The sequence below is a fragment of the Pleurodeles waltl genome, chromosome 9 (assembly GCF_031143425.1).
Source record: "Pleurodeles waltl isolate 20211129_DDA chromosome 9, aPleWal1.hap1.20221129, whole genome shotgun sequence".
Classification (NCBI taxonomy): Eukaryota; Metazoa; Chordata; class Amphibia; order Caudata; family Salamandridae; genus Pleurodeles; species Pleurodeles waltl.
Genome location: NC_090448.1, coordinates 40,505,687 through 40,526,643, shown reverse-complemented (window position 1 = coordinate 40,526,643; position 20,957 = coordinate 40,505,687). Strand labels below are relative to the sequence as shown.

At 41.6% G+C, this 20,957-nt stretch overlaps 1 protein-coding gene across 1 annotated transcript in view; it reads right to left on the bottom strand.

The window, feature by feature from the left end:
* Positions 1-15,640, bottom strand: part of LOC138259573 (amyloid-beta precursor protein-like) — a 28,208-nt gene extending 12,568 nt beyond the window's left edge. The window contains exons 1-4 of the mRNA XM_069207405.1: positions 15,539-15,640; positions 14,575-14,758; positions 10,944-11,060; positions 4,701-4,763 (exon numbers count right to left, since the gene is read on the bottom strand). Coding sequence (XP_069063506.1) covers positions 4,701-4,763; positions 10,944-11,060; positions 14,575-14,758; positions 15,539-15,640 — 466 coding nt within the window. The remainder of the gene's footprint in view (positions 1-4,700; positions 4,764-10,943; positions 11,061-14,574; positions 14,759-15,538) is intronic.
* Between the last annotated feature and the right edge of the window lie 5,317 nt (positions 15,641-20,957).

Here is a 20,957-nt window from a genome sequence, read left to right as displayed (position 1 = left end):
GGAGGTTATGAGCTGTTAAAAGGGTTTATTTGACAGATAGAATTGTAGAGTTTAAACTGTTACAGACAGGCTACAATGGCAGGCCTGAGGGCATGTTTACACCATCACTGTAGTGGATGGCACAACAGGTGCAGCAGTTCACTATTGACATTTAACTTACAGGTCCTGCGTACATTTTTACCATGTACTTGGGACTCCTCAGTAAGCTTAATTTACGAATTAGGAATCTGCCAATTCAACCACATTTTAAGGGGAAGCACAGGCCACTGGTTAGCAGGGTTAAAGTGCACAGAGTTCTAATGCCTGCAAAAATATAGGCTCCAGCAAAAATAACAAAATATGGAGTAACCATGCAGAAAAGGGGGATTCCTACCGGTATGTATGCTTATATGTATTGGAAACATGAGATCTCTGACAGACAGCTACAGCTGTCTGTAGGTAAGACCTAATCTAGTTGAAGTCTTAAGCTCTGATTTTGGTTTCTGAAGGTGCAAATGATTTTACTTTGTTGATGAAAGACACAAGGTCTTGTCTTGCCAGACCCTCCTGGCGCACTGCTAGGGGCCTCCCAGAAACAGTGACTTCAGGAGAACTTGCAGTGCAGGGTAAAGGCGGAACTATGTCTGGCAGAAGACTGGCACTCTTAGCGCTGTAGCACTGAATAAACTTTGGGAACTGGTTTGGTCAATAGGTGGAAGATTGTCGAAATTGAACTTGTTTCAGTGATGGCAATCAGTTTTGCATTATCGAACAACTTTTTTTGCATACAACAGGGAAATAGTATAATTATTAAGCCCAGCTCTTCTTTATGTGACCGTTACCCTGCTTTTGTACATCAGAATACTGAGTAAGTATATTAACTACAAAGTTTGGCCAGCGAGGAGCCGCTTTGACTATCCTAAATGAGTAAATGCACTAAAGAAGATAAATGGTTGAGAGTTTTTTTAATGCATCCATGGGTAAAGGAGAATGTTTGACCTTTGAGAACCCAGACAGTTTCAGCCTTGCAGGAAGCCTCTAACTTTCAACCACCCACCTAAAGACATTTTGCTGGGAGGAAGGAGACCAGATGAGCAGATTTGTGCCCCATTCCCCTGGTCTTAGTGTTTGAGACCAGTTGCCCATACAAAGTAACAGACTCATACTAAATCCACACAAGCATACAAAAGAGGTCAAGGAAAGGACAGAAGTAGCAAATAATCAAAATACAATACAAAAACAATCTTGAGGAATAACACAATGCATGTCATTAAACTGTAAAACTGTCAGTATAAAAGGGCTTCACCTAACGATACCCTTTACTAACAAGGTCCAGATGGAACCGCTTTTGGCCAGGTCTAAGCTGCAGCGCTTCAATGGCAGGAGTGTCCTTAACTTGCTTTATTACTTGTGTTTCTGCTTTCTGGTAGGTATGTGGTATCATTCCTCATTTCACGACCATTCAGAGTTAAGACATTCACAGGGCTCGATGTTCCCAGAAAATGACACCATGAGAGTAGAGTTACGCACAGTGTGCTGCTAATGATTATAAAAGGTCTCTTTGGACATGGGCACATCTATCTGTTCTCTACTGCCAGCCACTTGTTATCTATCAGCACTGTTGTGGTCCTCCTATTACAAGTGGACCTTTGCCCAGGGACCCTATTTCTTCAATATTGTATCCACATTTTGGTGCAACACACTGTGTCAATGCATTATTATCACTTTTTATTTAGTCGGTGCAGCAAGTAACAGTTTACAAAAGTTCCTTTTTTCAAACATTTTTCCAAGTTGTTATACTTGTATAAATAGGGGGTCATTACAAACTGTAACCGCCGGGCGGGCGCCAATGCGGCCGCACTCCCGCGGTGCCCATTTGGACATCCCCGCTGGGCCGGCGGGGATGTGGGCCGCAACATGGGAGCCGGCTCCAAATGGAGCCGGCGGTGTTGCAGCCGTGCGACGGGTGCAGTTGCACCCATCGCGCTTTTCACTGTCTGCACAGCAGACAGTGAAAAGCCGCATGGGGGCCTGTCAGGTGGCCCCTGCACTACCCATGCCAGTTGCATGGGCAGTGCAGGGGCCCCCACGGGCCCCATGACTCCCTGTACCGCCAGCCTTTTCCTGGTGGTTCATACCGCCAGATAAAGGCTGGCGGTCGGGTACTCGTAGTCCCCTGGGCAGCGCTGCAAGCAGCGCTGCCCAGGTGGATTATCACCGCCGGGGCAAAAGTGGCGGAATACCGCCGGCCCCGGCGGTGCGACTGTGGCGGTTCCGCCGCAGTCGTAATAGGCCAGGAAGCACCGCCAGCCTGTTGGCGGTGCTTACGTCATTTTAGCCCTGGCGGTCCCCCCCATAGTCTTCCTTTGAGATCCCAATATGTTTTTTGCAAGAAGCTTTACCAGGGCAATACCTCATGCCATACATTCATTACTAATAATCCACAATGATATTGTGATCAAATGTGCAAAAACATTCTGTAAAGTGCAAAATAAAAGGAAAGGTATCAACGAAAAGCATGATAAGGGGAAAGAAAAGACCAGCGATATATAGTCACCTGTTGATGAAAAAATCTGATAATTTCATAGCAAACAAATCTTTTGAAATATTATGTATCAAACTTAAAATCAGTTTTTAATGCAATTGCACAGTATTGTGTACAAATGTTATGTGCAATAATGTCTATGAATGACATATGTTGAGTCTATCAAATGTCTTGTAATGATAAATTCAAGTTTTATACATGATATATGAAAGGATTATTTGTACCACTGATTTCATCTACGATATAAGTTAAATATTAAAAGATTGGTTTGCCATGAGAATACAGGACTTGTAATCAATGGATGACATTATATATTTGGTGCTTTCTTTCTCCTAATCATGCTTTTAATTGAACCTTTACATTTCTTTTGCACTTTACAGATGGTTTTTGCAAATTTGATCACAATGTGATATTACCCTGGTGAAGGTTTCACAAAACACATATAGGAATTTCAAAGGCAATCTATTTATACATCTGAAACAATATGGAAAAATGTTTTAAAAAAATAACTTTTGTAAACTGTTACTTATTGCACCGACTAGATGAAGAGGGATAATAAACCCATTGACACTGTGTTGGTGCACCTTAATCTCATTCAAACACATCCATATTCCATTGGTTCGCCTACTTCTTGGAAAATGTGTAACCTAATTTATGGTTTTAATAGATACATAAGGTAAGCCATAACCATAGGCCACACATACAAATAATCAGTCTTTGGGGGGTGAGCCTGCTCATATGGTGCTGCTAATGATGGTATGCCCGCTTGATATCGAAGCTGGAATATCAAGGAATAAAATATCGAGGACAAAATATTGAAAGGTAAGCAAGTATAGATTTTTCTGCAAATATATGTAACCTTGACAATATCTTTAAGGTACATAAATGTGGAGTTAGCAACAGTAAATCTATACTTCCTCTATGTGCACCTACCTTTTGATATTTGGTCTTCAATATTTTGGCTATGATATACTTGTATCACAACAGTCATAATCTCAATATTCAGTAGTACAGTTGTACTGATGATTTAAGCATCTGAAATGAGTATGCCCTTCAGAAGATGTTTCTGTGGCTAGATGTGGGGCCACTTTCAGTTTCTTCCCAACCAGATGTTAGGCTAAGCAACCCACTGCCCCTACAATGACTGGCTCAGAAAAGAACTGCTGAGAGCAGATTCGTAATCCAGTGAAGTTCAGATTGCAAGACAGAATTCTTAATTACAAAAAGGTTCAACTCTGATTCAGTCCCAATGTGCAACAAGCCACAGTCCTGCTCTTAGGTCTGGATTTGGAGAGTCTAAGTAAAATTATAGTTGGATCTTAACTACGTAAAGCGGACACCTGAAAGCCAATATCATTTGAAGTCTACTAAAGGATGAAGGCAAATGATAGTTAAAAGTGGAAACATTGAGAAGATCTCAGTCTCTTTGACAGTACAATTCACTAAGTATGATAGAATTTGTATATCCTGACTTGTAGGATGTGGTGTCTCAAAAAGTACTGAAACCTAGGGCTGTACAAGTGCTAATTAGGAATACCAATCACGATCTATTTACTTACTCCCTATTGTGAGACAGTGAGTCCATCAGTGGAAGAAGGAACTTGTCTATTATCTCTTTTAGTTGGCAGTGCCAATTGCTCACCAGAGGCCCACACAATATTCCCAGTACCATAGTGATCTATGTGACATTTAAGTCTTTGAAGATGTAAAAGAGTTATTTGTTGTTTCTCAATGTGTAAGCTATGGCTTTCTCTGTAATCCTAACCCCTCGATAAACTTTGTTCAAGCCTGTCTTCAGTGGTACCAACAGATATAGGACCCAGAAACTTCACTGCAATATTATCATTGCTACTTGTGGTGGGTGATGGTCAACCCTACAGGCAAAGGGCGGCCACGTTTCCCAGTTAGCCTCCACCCATGTGGTTCCTGATTCCATTTCTTGATTTCAGGTTTAAATATACATACTTTATGAGGCATTTAATTTATCCTCTATATTGCTACAGATAGCTTTTATTCTTGTATTGTTGTTTTCCAAATTGAGTAAAAAGAGTGAAATCAAGTCACATCTCAGCTTGAGAAATGAGTTTGCATTGAAAGCGGTAGGAAATGGAGCTGTATGCGGATGGGCACCTGTCTCTCCAACTGACATGAGAGCCACCAGCCAAGCCTTTCTTACCTTCCTCTGAGGTTTCTCTCTTAGCCCGTTCATGCTCTGCAGTCGTGGTTGGGATGATCACCTCTACAAACAGGGAGCAAAGCAGTCAATTATGACGTCACTGTTTGAAATAGGAGAAATCCCTAAAGCTGATTCACCACATGGAAAAATTAAATGGCTGCTATGGGGTCATGGGGGGGGTAATAAAAACCTTGGGCAATGACTGTGTGTCATGGAACCAGTTCAATATCATTTTGAATTTCTTCTCTTTTAGAGGACACATGCTTATCCTGAAGCTGTTTGTTTGCAAAGTGGTTTTAACACAACTTTAAGCTGGAAACAGTTCATACATGCATTTTAACTAAAACATCCATGAGGCGGGTTAGAGATGGAACAAGAGAGGCATTAGTAGCATTGCAAGATTGTGTTACACATGCACTTGCATGCAGGCACTCACATACACACGTACACACACACCCATATCAACTAGACATTGTACATTGTGCAGGTTTTTCCAATGTAAGTGTCACAGGGGAACTTGCTGCCCATTTTCTGAACACCATCAAAAGACAATGCCAGTTTTGTAACTGGAGATTCATTAGTGGGTTTTTGGTTCAGAGTGGACACTTTACGATTACTGAGCTCCAGTGCATCCCCAAAGAAAAGTCTCAAAATTTGCAGTGTGGTTTATCAGCGGAGAGACTTTACCAATGAATGCAATGTGTGTGGTATTCAGTAAAGAGCAGTGTTTTAGATTTTTAAAGGTAGTGTGTGAAACATTGCTAGAACTTTTCAAACAGGGTTTTGTCCGACACATGGTAGGAAACTACCTTTGTAGCAAGCTGCGTCAAGATCTTTGCTTAGGTCAACATCAACTTTATAACCATGCTCATCTCTTTTCTACCTCTGTAGCACTTTTGATAACTTTATTACAATACTATCATCAGAAGGCTGTAGTGGGCCATCAGTGCCAAAGGTTAAATGTTTCAGGTCAACGGTACGTTTGCGCTGCGATTCAACTCAATGCATTCCTCTGTATGTTTGATAACCTGTTCCACTTCACCACTAAGAAATGGAGGGAGAGAAGATTTCCTATCCTTATATACAGATCAACAGATAGAGCTCCCATTTTACAGATCCACATCCACAGTCAAGAAAATGGGACCGAATTGCAGGGAGGTTGGTCACCTGAACAATGACCACCAATGGATTCTGGTGCCAAGCCCACCCCACGTGGGACAACCCACACTCTCCAGGATACCAAACTGGTCCATGGTCCAAAAAGAAGTGGACTGTCCAGGTCACACAGTCAGAGAACTCTAAACACAGAAAGTGATTCTAATTGGTTGCAAGGCATCCAATCAGAAATGCTGAAACAACCAGAGGTTTTAGCTAACATGACAGGTTACCATTAATCCCAACCAAAATGTATCTCTGTGTTCTTGGCTGCCAATCAAAAGCCTGGGTGGGCTTCGCCGAAGGAACTGGTTTTCCAAACTGCAAAAGGCATTTTGACATGGGCGAATGGCACTAATTTCGCATGACAACCAAATATTTCACCCACCCCTATTTGTGCCTTCTATTCTCCTTACACAACTATGCAGATAACAACCAGAACTACAAAGGTGTCTATGGAGAACAAGACAAGACTAGTTCACCCATACGTTTCAAGGAAGTGGATGTGAAAAAAAACATTAACATGAAGCTCTGCTTCATGAAGATGATTACGATTCCTAAGAGTGTGAACTGATGGATCCCACCCGGGTATCCTGGTGCTAGCAAACTAGAATGGTGGAAGGGGGTCACTGAAATAGCCAAGTCCTCAAACCGAATGGAACATGAAATAGCTGGATCTTGAGCAGAGAAAAATGGGCACAGGATTCCACAGCTCAGGCACAGGACAGAAGAAGGATCTATTACCAGACCTACAGCGAAAATGTCAAGGTACACTTTGCAGAAAAACATACACCCAACAAAAAGTTTCCTGGCTGAATATATTTTGATCCTAGACTGAATAAAGGCAGGCACAACATTGTAAAAGGTGCGGAGAACAACGCAGAAGGCTTTACACAGCAGGCTTGAACCACAGGCAACCAGTGCAGATTTCTACGATGAGATATTATAGAGGAACGAGTGGGAAGACTAAGTAACAATCTTGATGCCAAACTTGGAATGAGTTGAAGAAGCTTTAGGCAACCTTTGGTTGCCCCGGATAAAGAGAACTACCCTAGTCAATGAGTGACATCTGGGGCATCCGCACATAGTAAAAGCATGCAGAAATAACAGCATTGATTTGTTCTTTAAACTAAATCTATGTGTTCTCCTAGATTCTTTGCAGATTCTTTGCAGACTAAGCATGACTGGTTTGGGGAAAACCAGAGAAACACATCAGAAGAAGTAGTAAATAAAGAGCAGAAGCTCACTCTTATTGCCATTCAGCTTTAAAGAATTCAAATTCATCCCTTGGGCAACAGCGGTCAAATAAGCATGAAACTCGGTTAAGTTGGCAGAAACAGCGACTGCAAAAGACATCACAATTTGTGTACCATCCGCATAGGGCATCAGGGAAAAGCCCACACCCTGAGTAAGCTCTGCTAGAGAGGTAACATTTACTAAAGAAGGTAGGGCTTAGTGAACAGACCTGCAGTACCCCACATATCAGAGGTCTGAACTGGTAGTATATCAACGATTGACGATCTTTCAGGTTAGCAGTTCTGAGCTTTATCCCTCATGCCTATAGCATGAAGCCCTTGGCAGAGGGTGGTGTGAAAGGCCTTGTCAAAGGTGGCATTTAAGTAAAGCAGAATCAACACTGCACTGCCCTCTTTTTTCATGCAATATCCTAGTGTCATCAAAGACAGCAAGTAAAGCAGATAGAGTGCTATGGAGAGAGCAAAAGTCATTCTGCATGTTGTCTAGAATGCAACTGGATTCAATAAAAGCTGAAAGCTAAACAGTTATCTCTTTTTCAGAGGGTTACATTGAAAATGAAGAGGGGAAATGAGGCCATAGTTAGCAAAAACTGCAGGATCAGCAGAAGGCTTCTTCAGTAATGGAATGGCCAGTGTCTCTTTCCAGGATCAAGGAAAAGTTGTAAGAGAAAAATAATTATTACACAAGGAAAGAAGTTGTGGAGCTATAGAGCTGTGAGCCAGATTAATAAGGGGTGTTGTTTGGAGATCTGGATCTGGCAGCATGGATGTGAGACGGTATTGAATCCAAACTCATCAGAGAGACCTGAGATAGAATAGAGGCAATGAGAGCTGTGGTCTCAGCAACAAATCTTGAAGATAGGTTCCTGCAATTATAAATGAAGGAAAGAGCTTTAAAATTGTATCCTCAAAATAAAATGAGATTGAGTTATAAAGTTTGTGTTAGGGAGAAATAGAGGGGGCAGTGGAACTGGGTGATAAAGGGTTTTTCAATAACGTAATCATTTGAATCGTTTCGATCTTCAGTCAGACACATAGTAGTCAGTGCAGGCTTTCCTATATAGTTTTTTATACGTTCAAAGGTCTTCAAAATGATTTTATTTTGTTAACAGGTTTGTAGTCGATTTTCCATTGCCTTTCTTCCAAACCTTTGGAATGCTGATTTTTTGCCTTATGGTTGTCAGAACACCAGGGTACAGTGGAAATCTTTCTGAAAAAACACTTTTGTTTACAAAGAGTAATGTGATGAGGCAGACCAATAAATCAGTTCATAAAATGAGTAACATCTCATCAGGATATTGTCTCGAAGTAGACAGTGGGGGCAATTGATAAAATGAGTAGCATCTCATTGTACTGTCACTTAGTAGTGCATGTGAGCATCAAAAGCTCATCTTGTCTTTCTGGCACCAATACCTCTGTTTCCCCAGAAGGTAGAGCCACAAGATTTGCTTTCTTCGATCCATTCACAGCCTACACACAGGTCCTGGACATCCCTGTTGACAACAGTTGGGTGTCATCAAGTTTGGTCGTGACTTAGGGGTCACTCGAAGGAACACAAGAGGTGAAAATCAAAGGAAGGAATGAGAGCAGCCAGTGGACTCTGACACATGATAAGCAAAATTGTTTTAGGCAAGGACCCAGGAGGACCATTACCTGTTAATAGGCAAAACCAGAGCTAAGCAGGAGAAGCTGTGGTTGCTGGAGACTTTCTAGGAAGACACTGTGAGCAACAGTTTCTAAAGCAGCAGATAGAGCAAGCATAATCAACATGCGATATCGTCGCTATCTAAAACTCTCCCGAGGCCATCGGAGATTGTGAATTGCACATGGCCATTGCTTCCAGTGACTGTGAGGCCAATTGAACAGCATCTAAACAAGGGCCAGATGGACAAACATTTTGTACAAAATGCTTTTTCTAATGCCGTAACTTGTTACCGAATTGCAATTCGTAGTCGCGATTCGGTACTTCGGGCGTGCTTTGGACATTCCTTCTAAATACCGAATCGGTATGGTATGTATTACTTTTTTTGCGGCCGAATTCCGGTTGCAAAACAGGAATGCTTTACCACCATTTTAAAAGTGGTGGTAACCAATTTCGAAATGGGAAGGTCTCTCTTTCAGAATGTTGAAAAATGTCTTTTAAGTTCCAGGCAGTGGTTCTATGGACCACTTCCTACTCTTAAAAAATGAAAGTTCAAAGCTTCTTTTTTTTTACTTTTTAAACACATCCCATTTTCATTTAAGGAAAACTGGCTGGATTTATTTTTTAAAAAGTTGATCTAATAAAAAGCAGTCACAGACATGGTGGTCTGCTGACCTCAGCAGGCCAGCATCCCTGTGATGGGTGCCATTCTTAATAGGTTGTGAATTGTGACCTACCTCATGAATATTCATGAGGGAGGTCGATTTGTGGCCTACTAGAAATCGTTATTTGGGAATAAGGCATTTCATACTTTAGGAATACTGATGTCCTCTGAATGTTAATTCAGAGTTAATAGCAATTAGTAAATCGGTATTCCTGATGTCAGTACATCTGTCCCTACATTTTTTGAAGACCTGTTTGATTCAAGCTCACCTTTATTGTAGCTTTGCAGTGAGAGGAAGATTGTTGGAAAGTAAACAGAAAGGTCCCGGGACAGCAAGATTCAGTGTTGGTTGCTTTAATGCTGCTCTAAGAACATATCTTAGGTTCTGTTGGAACAAACGTTACTCTATAAGGTGTGGTTTAATATCTCTAAGAGGGTTACAATTGTTTGGACTGTCTTTGTAGGAGCTTTTGGGCACAGAAATCTAGAAGAGGCCCGAAGCACTCACCACTCTAAATATGTTCAGCTGCTTCGTCACGAGTTAGGGCCTTGTTCAGACTTTGGCAGGTAGGATACTCCATCACAAGTGTGGCAGATACCATATGTGCCGAATTACAAGTGCATTATAGCCTATGACACTTTTAATGCGGTGGATGGAAATCCATCATGGTTGTCCTGAGTAATGCAAAAGCGCATTAAATGTAAAAAAGGCACATGTTCCAGGCAAATGTGATGGGATAATTTGGCGTAAGGTAACAAACAGGCATGACATAGCACGCAACCTTGGTGTAACAAGCTTGCATGTTGTAACGAGCAAACATAATCTAACAAATAGCTTTCTGCAAGAAATGGTAATGATGTAACAAGCAAGCGCAATATAACACATGGCCTTTCTGTAACAAGCAGGCATAATGGTATAAGCAGGCACATCAGCTTTAGGCAACTAAGTTCACAGCGTACCAGATACTGGCCAAAAAAGCTAATATAAACAACTTTTTGCCCCAACTGTTTGACCAATTTAAAAAAGTTGTACATCAGCGAGGCTCAGTAACAAGCTTTTGTGCTGCTTGACTGTGCTTGAGGCAGTGTGCATGCAGCGGTCAGACACTCCTTTTCTTTTAGCGTTTACTGAGCCTAAAAAGCAAAGCACTATGCAAGATGCATCATGCAATATTAATTAAATAGTTCATTTCCTGTGAAACACCTTTTTATGTACATGCCATTTTGGGGAATAGTGCTTTGCATTCCTACACTTCACTTTTTCAGATTTGAGTGTGGGGTAACATGTCCTTACATGCACACCACTCTAGCTTAATATGCCTCCTCTGGCTGAAGGTGTTGCATATACAGGGGCCATTTTAAAGCTACAGAAAGCCAGTAAAAGTGTTGTTCCTTTAGAGTGATTTCACTGAACACATCTGAGGTTTCATAGAAGTGAATACCATCTAGTGAAGCCCTCTGTGAGTGGTCAACATGCCTTGACACAGCAGCTAGTAGGAAGACCTATGTTTAATAAGAGAACTCACCATCACCCAGGGTGCTCTCAGTTCCCTCTTCTTCTGGGCCCTCGTTGTAGTCTTCCACTGTGTAGACATGTTCATACTCTGGGTCATTGGTATTCACGACCACTCGCAACTCACGCCCTGCAAAAGAGAGACTGCCATTAGCCCGCTAATGAGAAAAAGAAATCGAGATTCCCCAAACCATCTTAAGCGGAATGAACATGACTACTGCCTCAGTGAGCAAAATACACTTTACAACTTGTGCTAAAACATTGGGAAGATTGTGTAAGTGAAGCTAATTGAATCTGACTGGCCTACAGCTGATTCACATTCTAATAACTACAGGAACTGTTTGATGGAAATCTCTGTGGCAAGGAGTAATGTGCAATGGTCTCACTCAACCATCCAGCAGCTGCTTTGCATTAAGCCTGAGGGCAAGTTCTGTGCTTTGCGCACAAGAGCTCTGTTCGGTGAATCAAGCATCATTGTCTTATGGAAGATGCCATCTCAATCTATGGAACAGGCGCGGTGTACGAGTCACGGAGCATGGAATTCAAATATGGAGAAAGTTATTGAGGCAGAAGTAAGGCTTCTGAGATAAGTTACTTTCAAGGTCAGATTTCTTGTACATGGAGAGAGAGGTCCTGCATTTTCTCCTCAAATGACCCATGATGTGTACAACACATATAATTACTTTTAATTTTGTGTAGATCTTATTCCTTCTTGACATCATGAGTACAATGTATTGCTCACATTATTCTAAATGTTTCATTAAGACTAGACACAATAACACCAAGGGAAAGCCAAACAACTCTAGGGAGGGTTCAAAAGACATCAGGAGTGTGATAAACTACATATGACAGCAGTAGAGAGACACGTAACAACTTGTGGACAGTCAAATAACATTAGGTCACGTAAACATCAGGTGCTAGCCAAACAGCATTAGGAATAGGAGTACACATCACAGCCCAAACAAGCAACTTTAGGTGTTAACTAAACACTGGCAGAGGCACTGCAAGCAACCTCAGAGGAGGAGATAATATCAGAATTGGACAAAACAATACCAGAGGCAGACCAAACAACATATAAATGGTCTGAAGACCTAGGGCAAGCTAAACAACTTTCTCAATGGTGACAAACAGCATATGTTGCATCCAAAACAGCTTTAGGTAGGAGCCAGACAACATGAAAAGAAACTAGGGTGAATGACACCTGGGGGTACACAGCATAAGGTGTTGCAAACAGTATGAGTGACACATGAAACATTATCTTGCGCCAGCCAATAAATGTCAGTCCTCATTATGGGTATGTCAAATGTTGGATGAAATTCAACCCAACCAATATCAACAATGAAGCTCAATATCACCAAAAAACAGTAGACCACACAACAATAGAAGTGGGCTAAGATGGAAATAGTATTATGAATGGAATACCCAAAAACATTGGGGATGTTAGTAATAACATAACAGGTGCACTACACAACATTAGGAATTATGCCAATCCACAACAGCCTCAGATCAAACTAGCAGTAGTAGGAATAAGGCTAAAAACCATCAAGGGAGTGTCAAACACTATGGCCCTCATTATGACTGTGACGGTCTTTTGCCAAGACTGCCGCAGCGGTGGCTGCTGGAAGACCACCAGTGCTGGCTGTCTTCCGACCGCCATATAATGACTGCCACTGGATATCTGCACCGCCGATGGTCAGATATCCGGCGGCATTCATCACAGCGGTCTGCGGCGCTTAGGCAGTTCCACTGCCGCACCACCACACCAGAAAAAGACCACCCACAGAATTACAACCAGTAATTCTGTGTGGGGGTCTTCGGGTGGTGTGGCGGTGCCGGTGGTGGGAGCGCTGGTCCTGTCCCCTAACGGAGGAGCACCTCGTCAGACGAGATAGGTGCCGTCCGCAAGGGGAGGGAGGTGAGGGGTGTGAATGGGTCTGTGGGAGTGTGTGTATGCGTGACATGAATGGGAGGGAGGGAGAGTGTCTGTGTGTGCATGCGTGTGTGCCTGTGTGTAAATGTGGCAATGGTGATGCATGTGTGTATGCATGTGGATGGGGGGTGGGGGTGTGTGCATGGGTGAATGTGCAAGGGATAAATGGGGTGTGAGTGAGTGCGTGCAGGTGCATGTATGTATGTAGTTGAAGGGAGGGAGTGGGGGATGGAGATTGCATGCATGCGTGTGTGATGTGTATGGGTATGTATGCGTGTCTATAGGGTGAATGTTGTGAGTGCGTGTGTGAGCGGAGGGGTGTCTGTGTGTGATTCTGTGTGTGTTGGTGCATGCGTGTGTGTGTGCGGAGGTGTTTGGGGGGTATCCCGGCGACAGGAATGCAAGTTCCTGTCGTTGGAATACCTTACCGCCAGCATTTTGTGCGATGAGACCGAGGAAAATGCTGGATGTGTCCCGAGTCGGAATTACCTCAGCAGTCCTCCAACTCCCACTGGGCTGCAGGTGGAAACCTTCAGCCCGGCGGGCCGCAGTAAAGCGGCGGGACGGGCGGGGAATCGGCAGTTTGGCAGTGGCCAAACCGCCGCTGTCGTAATATGCCGGTCTGCACTGCTGGTCCCGCAGTGGTAAGACAGCCACAGCGGCCCTGACGGTCCATGGACCACTAGGGTTATAATGAGGGCCTATCTGTGGCAAGATAAAACTACAGAAGGGAGGCAAGCAACATCAAAGGAAAGTAAATTAACCTCAGACCCAAACAAAATAAAGGGTGGACCAAACTTTATTAGGGGTGGGTCAAGCAACAACCGGCATTGAGCTAAAGAACAGTAGAAGATCAGAAAAACCACACAGGCACTGGCCTGGGAGTAGGCTATACATGTCAGAGATATGGTTCATATCAAAAAGAGGTAATATAATGTCAGGGGCAGGTCAAACAAATTAAGGATTTGCTAAAGACAAATAACTAAAGAACATAGGGGATGTACACCAGGCTCTGGTCAAAGAATTAAGGGTGAACCATACAATTTCAGGGGAGAACTATAAACATTAGAGATTAACCAAACAATGTCAAGGGTATTTTAAGGGTTGTTGAAACAAAGTGAGTTGGATAAGTAACAGTAAAGGTATATCATATAATTACAGTCAGGGCCAATCCAAACAACCTCAGGCAGGCAAATCACATCAGGGGTTAAACTTTGTGATGGTTGGTTAAAAACAATAACTGGCACACCAGGGGCCATCCAAATAGGGTATGGTGCAGGTGAAGAACATGAATCGGCAAAACGTCAGTGAAGGACCAACCATTAGTGATAGAGCCAATAATACATTAACTAAAACTGGGCTAAACTAAATAACAGTAAGGGACAACATCTGGGGTGATCTAAATTGAGGAGATGGAAAGCAGCAGGGTCAGAGACCACAACGTAGCCATGAGACACAGGTGATCATCCACTCATCAGATCCCTCGCTTTGAATTGTATTTTAGCAATGAGCAGAATTTTAAATGTTTACATGATATGTAACGTACTAGATTAAAAGTTAATGCTGAGACTGAAAAACATAATGCTGAGCAGAACACTTTTAGTAAGCAGTAGTAATAATTTTCAGGTACTTCTAAGATTAAATTATGATTATGTTATTGCAAAATGAGGCATGATTTAGCATACATCAAAACAACCTGAAAGACAGAACTCACCCTCCTCTTCCTCATTGTGAGAGAACTTTAGAACTGGGACTAGACGTGACTTAACAGACGGGTACGATGGGGAGGATGGATAGTTGGGGAGAAAACCTGGGAGGTGTAAGGATATAACACATAATTCAGACGGAGGACACAGGAACGACTGATGAAGCCAAGCATTTTGCAGCAGTAGCAGGCCCTGTCCACATCATGCATGCACAGTTAATGCCCCTGCAAGAGCAAGCATACAAGAATAGCCTGCAAGCTGTCATCATACAATTATGTAAATTGATCCTGGTTGGAGCAAGGGGTGCCTCTATATGACACCACTCTACATCAGCTAACTGAAGGAAATGGACTATTGGAGAATAATTCTCACGAAGATGTGAGGGAGAGGACTGGTGTCTCAAGCATCTTCATTACAGTCAGAGCTCCCCCTTTAGGACAGTGAATCAAGAAGTCATCTGTCAAAAAGAATATTCTCAAACCCAGCATCAGGTATGAGAACACTCTACAAAGGGCGTAGGACAATTAGGTGAACATGTACTTTCTAGTTCACAATACAACATGCAATACAACAATATAACAACTTCTGATTAACAACCTGTATGAAATGTTGGTATCTGACCAGCCAATCAGGATGGCCACTTTGCAGGTTGAAGCTAGCATTACAGGCCTACTCAGGGAACATTCCTCGTCTGCCAGCTCCCTAGCCCACTTGCATGCCCTGCCAGGTGTATAAGTTCCAACGTACGTTTTTCTATCTCTGTGTGGCGGCTAACACCTCCTCTATATTGCAGCACCAGCTGGTCTGGTTCTCTTTAAAAGTTGCTGTCAGGTGCAACAGTAGAGAGAAGCCACTGGTCTCATCATGCAAGGAGCTGAATTCACTGCTGCAAAGGGGAAAAGAAAGTGGGGAGCAAATAGCCCTATTTCCCTTACCTACATAGATTTTAACTACACTGCCTTTGTTACCCACCCTTTCCTCTGGCTTGGGCCCGTAACTGTGAGGAATATAATGCTGTAACATGACTAAAGCAGCAACTTTGATGTCTTCAGTTAAAGGTATCCTGCAGGTCATCTTGCTACCATGACATACCTTAGCCTTAACAATTAAAGATATTTAAGACATTTAAAAACAACTCCAGAAACATGTTAAATTAAAAGGAAATGTCTCTTATACATAAAGTCCACAGAAAGGAGGCCAGGGAGCTGAACAAATATTCCAAATATATTAACTTGAGCTTGGAGTCAGGCAGTTCTTAGATACTTAGGGAAAATTATGTGTGTGAACTTGTGAAGGATTTTCCTCTGCAACTACTATGTTTGTTAAACTTCACAATCATTGTACATTTTACAAAGTTTGAAACACAGCCAGAGGAAAAAATCTCCCCTAACCTCCTTGCTCATGTTTCAAGCTTACAAATGGTTTTCTCTAGAGGACATTACTGTAAGCTGGAGAAAGTAAATTCTCTAGTAATAAACTTGTTGATGTGTAAAACATATCCCACAAACAAAGCTGGTTAAGTTTGTGACAAACCTCGCAAACAAGACGAGGTGTGAAACTGGCCACCTTAGCGCAAGTTTCAAGGTGAACTCCGATGCTTTGCCCACCCATGGTAAGTATATAGTTGACTTGAGGGGGAGGGAGATTTAGTTTTCAGAAAATAATACCTATTCATTTTATAATTTATTGCTGGTGTGTTCCAGCTCATATAAGTTCTATTGTGCTTTGCAATCTAAATATCTGTTGTTCTGGTTCAAATCTTCTCCTCTAAATAAAACATTGTAAAAATACATGCCTTGATCATGTGTCCAGAGTTGCAATTAATCAAATAAATAGTATTAATATAAACATTGCACTGAGGTTTTTTTAACTAACTGTTTTTTGCGCTGCTGTACCTTCATTAAGCATGAAGTAATGTACATGCCTTTCTGTACTGTGTGTTTTGTTGTGGGCCAAGCAATTCACTATGGGCCATTACTATACTATAAAGCCTTTCGTAAAAAAAACATGAACTGTAACCAAATGTGTTTTTAATTTTATGATTTTTTGAATATTCATCCACACAACAATTGGTGTTGGGTTAGTCACATTTGAGCATGTTCTTGGTTTAGACTCACACAAGGTGTAGATTTGATTACGAATTTGTTGTATGATACTAATTACTGATTTTAAGACATTCCAATGAATGGTCTTAGATGCATGTAAATGAACTTTGATTTGTTGCTCTGATCATGAAATTAATTCTCTTGCTCAAAGTATGAATATAATAATCTTAAGTCTTTCAAGCAAGGTACTATTTTCTTTGGCTAGTGAGCCAGGTTTCAGCACACCAATTTCAGCCATCAAGCACACCCTTCGGTTATAATTAATTTGCACTAGGATTTCTTGGTCCATCCTCTTTAAATTCGACGCTTGGAGATGTTGCGTGAGGTACTGCAAATGCTGCTAAATGGTACAAACTTTAACATTTTGCATCTTGAACTTTTCTCAGGGCCTGATTTTGACCTTCGGAGAGGGAAATACTCAGTCACAAAAGTGATGCATATCCGGTCTGCCATATTATGATCCATTATATTCTATTGGAATCGTAATACAGCGCACAGGATATTCCATCTGCAGAGTTCTAAATCAGGCCCTTAGTCTGAAAGGGTGAGCCAATGAATGTGGTAAAAATCCATTTCCTAAGGACCTCACTCTGTAATACCTTATTTTGACTCTAAGGAACATTGTAAGAACATCAGTCCTGGAACTTTGGAAATTTATGCTGCCATATATTTCTTTATTGCAGGAGAAGTCTTTAGCTGACATGTCCTGTGGGTTTGTATCACAAATGGCTATCCTAATTCGGTCTTGCCTGTAACCTACATCATGTCTACCAAGCTAGGAGGGCACAGATATTGTCTGGACTTTGTGGCCACTGGTTGTTTGAGTTAATACTTAGTGGAGCAGTGTTAGATGTCTGCCATGCACACATGAGTTAATCAGAAATAACTGGTTCCTAGTCTAGCTTCTGACAGGTCTATGGACTGTTCATGAGCAAATTGTCATTACCAAACCATCCACAGAAATTGCAGAGATCATTTAGGACATGGAAAAGTAGTGCACTCTTGTTTCACATAAATATGCAAATACCGATAAGCCACAGAGCAAAAACATTTTGCAAAGCTTTTGGGTCACATAACACTCAAAAATGTATGGGAAGTCGAGCTAATTCACACTTCATCTTGAAGGTTGAGGATGTCTTTGCTAACAATACTTTTGAAAGTACTTTTTGTCCTGGAGAAGAAAAGATTGATTGAAAACAGGTGGTGTGTATGGCAAGGTAGTACCTCGAGTAGCATTTTTTCTAAAATTACTTGTGAAAATGGGATCAAAATCAGGTTACAGCCAAAGGAACAGCCAAAGAAATTCAGCTGCAACACGCAAAGCATCCAGTCCTTAGGAAAAAATATATATTGTTGATTTAAGCCTAATCACTTATATCTCTTTACATCTACATGCCAACATGTTTCACTGTAGTTTGAATTAAGACAGGGCAGTGAGGGCACAACACACCTCATCTAAATTAAAGATATATTTTTAGGGTGTTTCGTGACCCTATTAAGCTAAAATAACAGACAGAAATGTGTTTTGAATTCCTTAACGTTAATGGTTTTAACTTTTTTGTCTCTTTTCTATGATTTGCACCTGATTTCAAACTCACCTAACATGCTGCTACTTGGTTGGCCTCTCTAATATTTGTGTGTCCTGCCTGGGAGCCCTCTCTGATCTGCACTAAAAGCGCTCTGCTTTCGGTATGTTTCCTAGAAAGCTCAGGCTCGTAGTGTGTAGAGGCTGCTCAGAGGTGAGCTGAAAAGAAATAGCTCATCAGTTCAAAGCTGAGTTTCCAGATCAACAAATGTGGGGCTGATCGAGGGTTACAGATTTGTGACTCTGCATTCAGTGTGGTTAAATCAACCCTGTAATGTGACCAATCATATAGTTGCTCATTGAGGAGTAAGCCTTAGGTGCTGGGTCTAGTGGCTCACTGCACAAACGCATTAACTAAAGTGATCTGTGTTTGATATCAGGATCAAAGGCTTGCAACATGGTGGGTGCACTCAGCTTTTCATCCTTCTGAGATTGATACAATGAGTACCACTCGGTTGGGTAACAGGAAACAACAGTTTTTTTTAGTAACAAGAAACGCATGAATGCGTAGTACCTCATGAAGCTCTTTAGAGTGCCTCCATCTTGGCTTAGACTCTAGACAAAAGAGACCTCTGCAACCCCTGCTGTTCCCTTTAAAGTAAGCCCTTCTCAACACATAAAGGAATGACAAGGAGTGTTCAGTCATTTCCAAGAGATCTACAAGATTACAAATATGCTCCTTTCTCATGGGTGTTTTTGAACACCTTCATCTACCAGACATAGTCAGAGCAAAGGGCAGAAGTACACCTGTTAGTAAAACACAGAGTAGTCACCAGATTTCAAACACTCCACCTGACATCTTTAAAACAGCCCACACATAAAAAGAATGCAAAGAATTCTGGAAAACACGACTTACATAACATCTGTAAACATATTTTAGTTCTTAGGGCTCTCAGAGGGTTTCATTCTGCTAGAAGCATTAATAAAAATGTTTTATACATAATCGGTTTTCATTCCTGCAAATCTACACTTGGGTGTTAATGGGGCCTGATGCAAGGTCCTAACTAGTGAGGAACTTGAGTAGATTTCTCAATAAAGATGCTGAAGGCTTTGGGCTAGTTGTAGTATCTCTCTGAGCTGTGCAATGAATTTCTGCAGACATCTAGATCAGGTGAATGCTTTGAGCAAACCATATAAAACTGTACCTTCTTTTAAGGCAGTATAGGCACTGAGATTCAAGTAGGTCACCCACCATTTTCTACAGTTGTCACGTGCACAGATATATTCAGTCATGTATGGAAAGAGACTTGAGTTTTTCTACTGGGATGCTAGGGTTGGTTATGTATGAACAACAATGCAAACCTTTCCCACTTACTCAGTTGAGTGACCAAATGCTCTTTGGTGTCTTGTGCATCTAAACAAGAGGCAGACAGGGACATGACAAAACCGAGAAACTTCTGGGCAGGCTTGTTGGACTAAGAGACTGGAATATTTGTGACAGAGTCAATCTAGATGCTTTCAGAAAGTGAAGGAAAAAAGATACCTGTAGATCCGGTTCTCCACCACTGGTATCTTTAATAGATACACATGCTTGAATTATTCCCCGTCATCAGAGTGGGTACCCCCGCCAACAATGGTATTACAGCAGCATACATGTACACTCAATAACTGAGAATTTAAGACAACTTTTCCATCCTGTCCACATCATTATACGTGAACCAAACTCCAGCCAATAAGAGGCAAGCCCCCTCAGCTGCTCCCTGGCCAGAGACTTCCAACTGTCAGTTGTCTTGCCCGTAAAGCACATATTATCAATAAAAGGAAGACATGTGTAGAGGAGGTGTGGGTCACATGCAAATCTATTAAAGATACCAATTCTGGGGAACCAGAGGTAAGTACCCTTTTTCCTTTTCTGCCATTCGATTTTTCAGAGATTCATATGTGTGAATTCAGATTATTATAGCAGTATAATATAAAAGAAAGTAGGAATGAGGCTTGCCTTAAATGAAAAGGTGTTTGATCACAGCATGACTCAACGCAATTTCTGTGTGGCTTGGCACCTTAACACAGTAATGCTTAACAAAAGCATGCATTGTTCTCTCCAATTTGCTGCTTTGCAAATGTCTCTCAGAAGAATTTCTGCAAATAGCGTAAGTCGCTGTTGCTACTGCTCTTAATGAATGTGTTTTAATTGACCTTGTCATTGGTCTGTTCATTGATACATAAGCTGCTGTGATACAAGCAGCAATCCATTTCCTAGAGTCTACTCAGCAATTGCTTTGCCTTTATTCCGTGGCCCAAAAGCTACAAAGAACTGATCAATCTTTTGGAAAGCCTTCATTTCATGCAAATATGATTTCAGACATCTGCTTATAGACAAGGAATGTTGTGACCTTTCAGATGCTGGGTTCTGGTTTGTAAAGAATGCTGGTACTGAAATCTTCTGCCTCACGTAAAATGAGGTAGGAACTTCAGAATACATTTGGAGTTGGTAGAAAGATTCGCTTTATCCTTTGAAAAACACAAAAAATGGCTTTTAACAGGACAGCACTTGAAATGGGCTCACCCTTCTGTGATAGCTACCAGGAATGCCATTTTCCAAGACAAATGTTGAATAGACGCTTTTTGAATTGGTTCAAAAGTGACTTTATTAACGCTGCCAATACAGTGGTCAATTCTTGTTCCTGAAGATCTTCAGAACCTAGATATTGCAGCTGGGTGGACCGCGACTGACATGAATGATAATCAACACTTAGCTAGA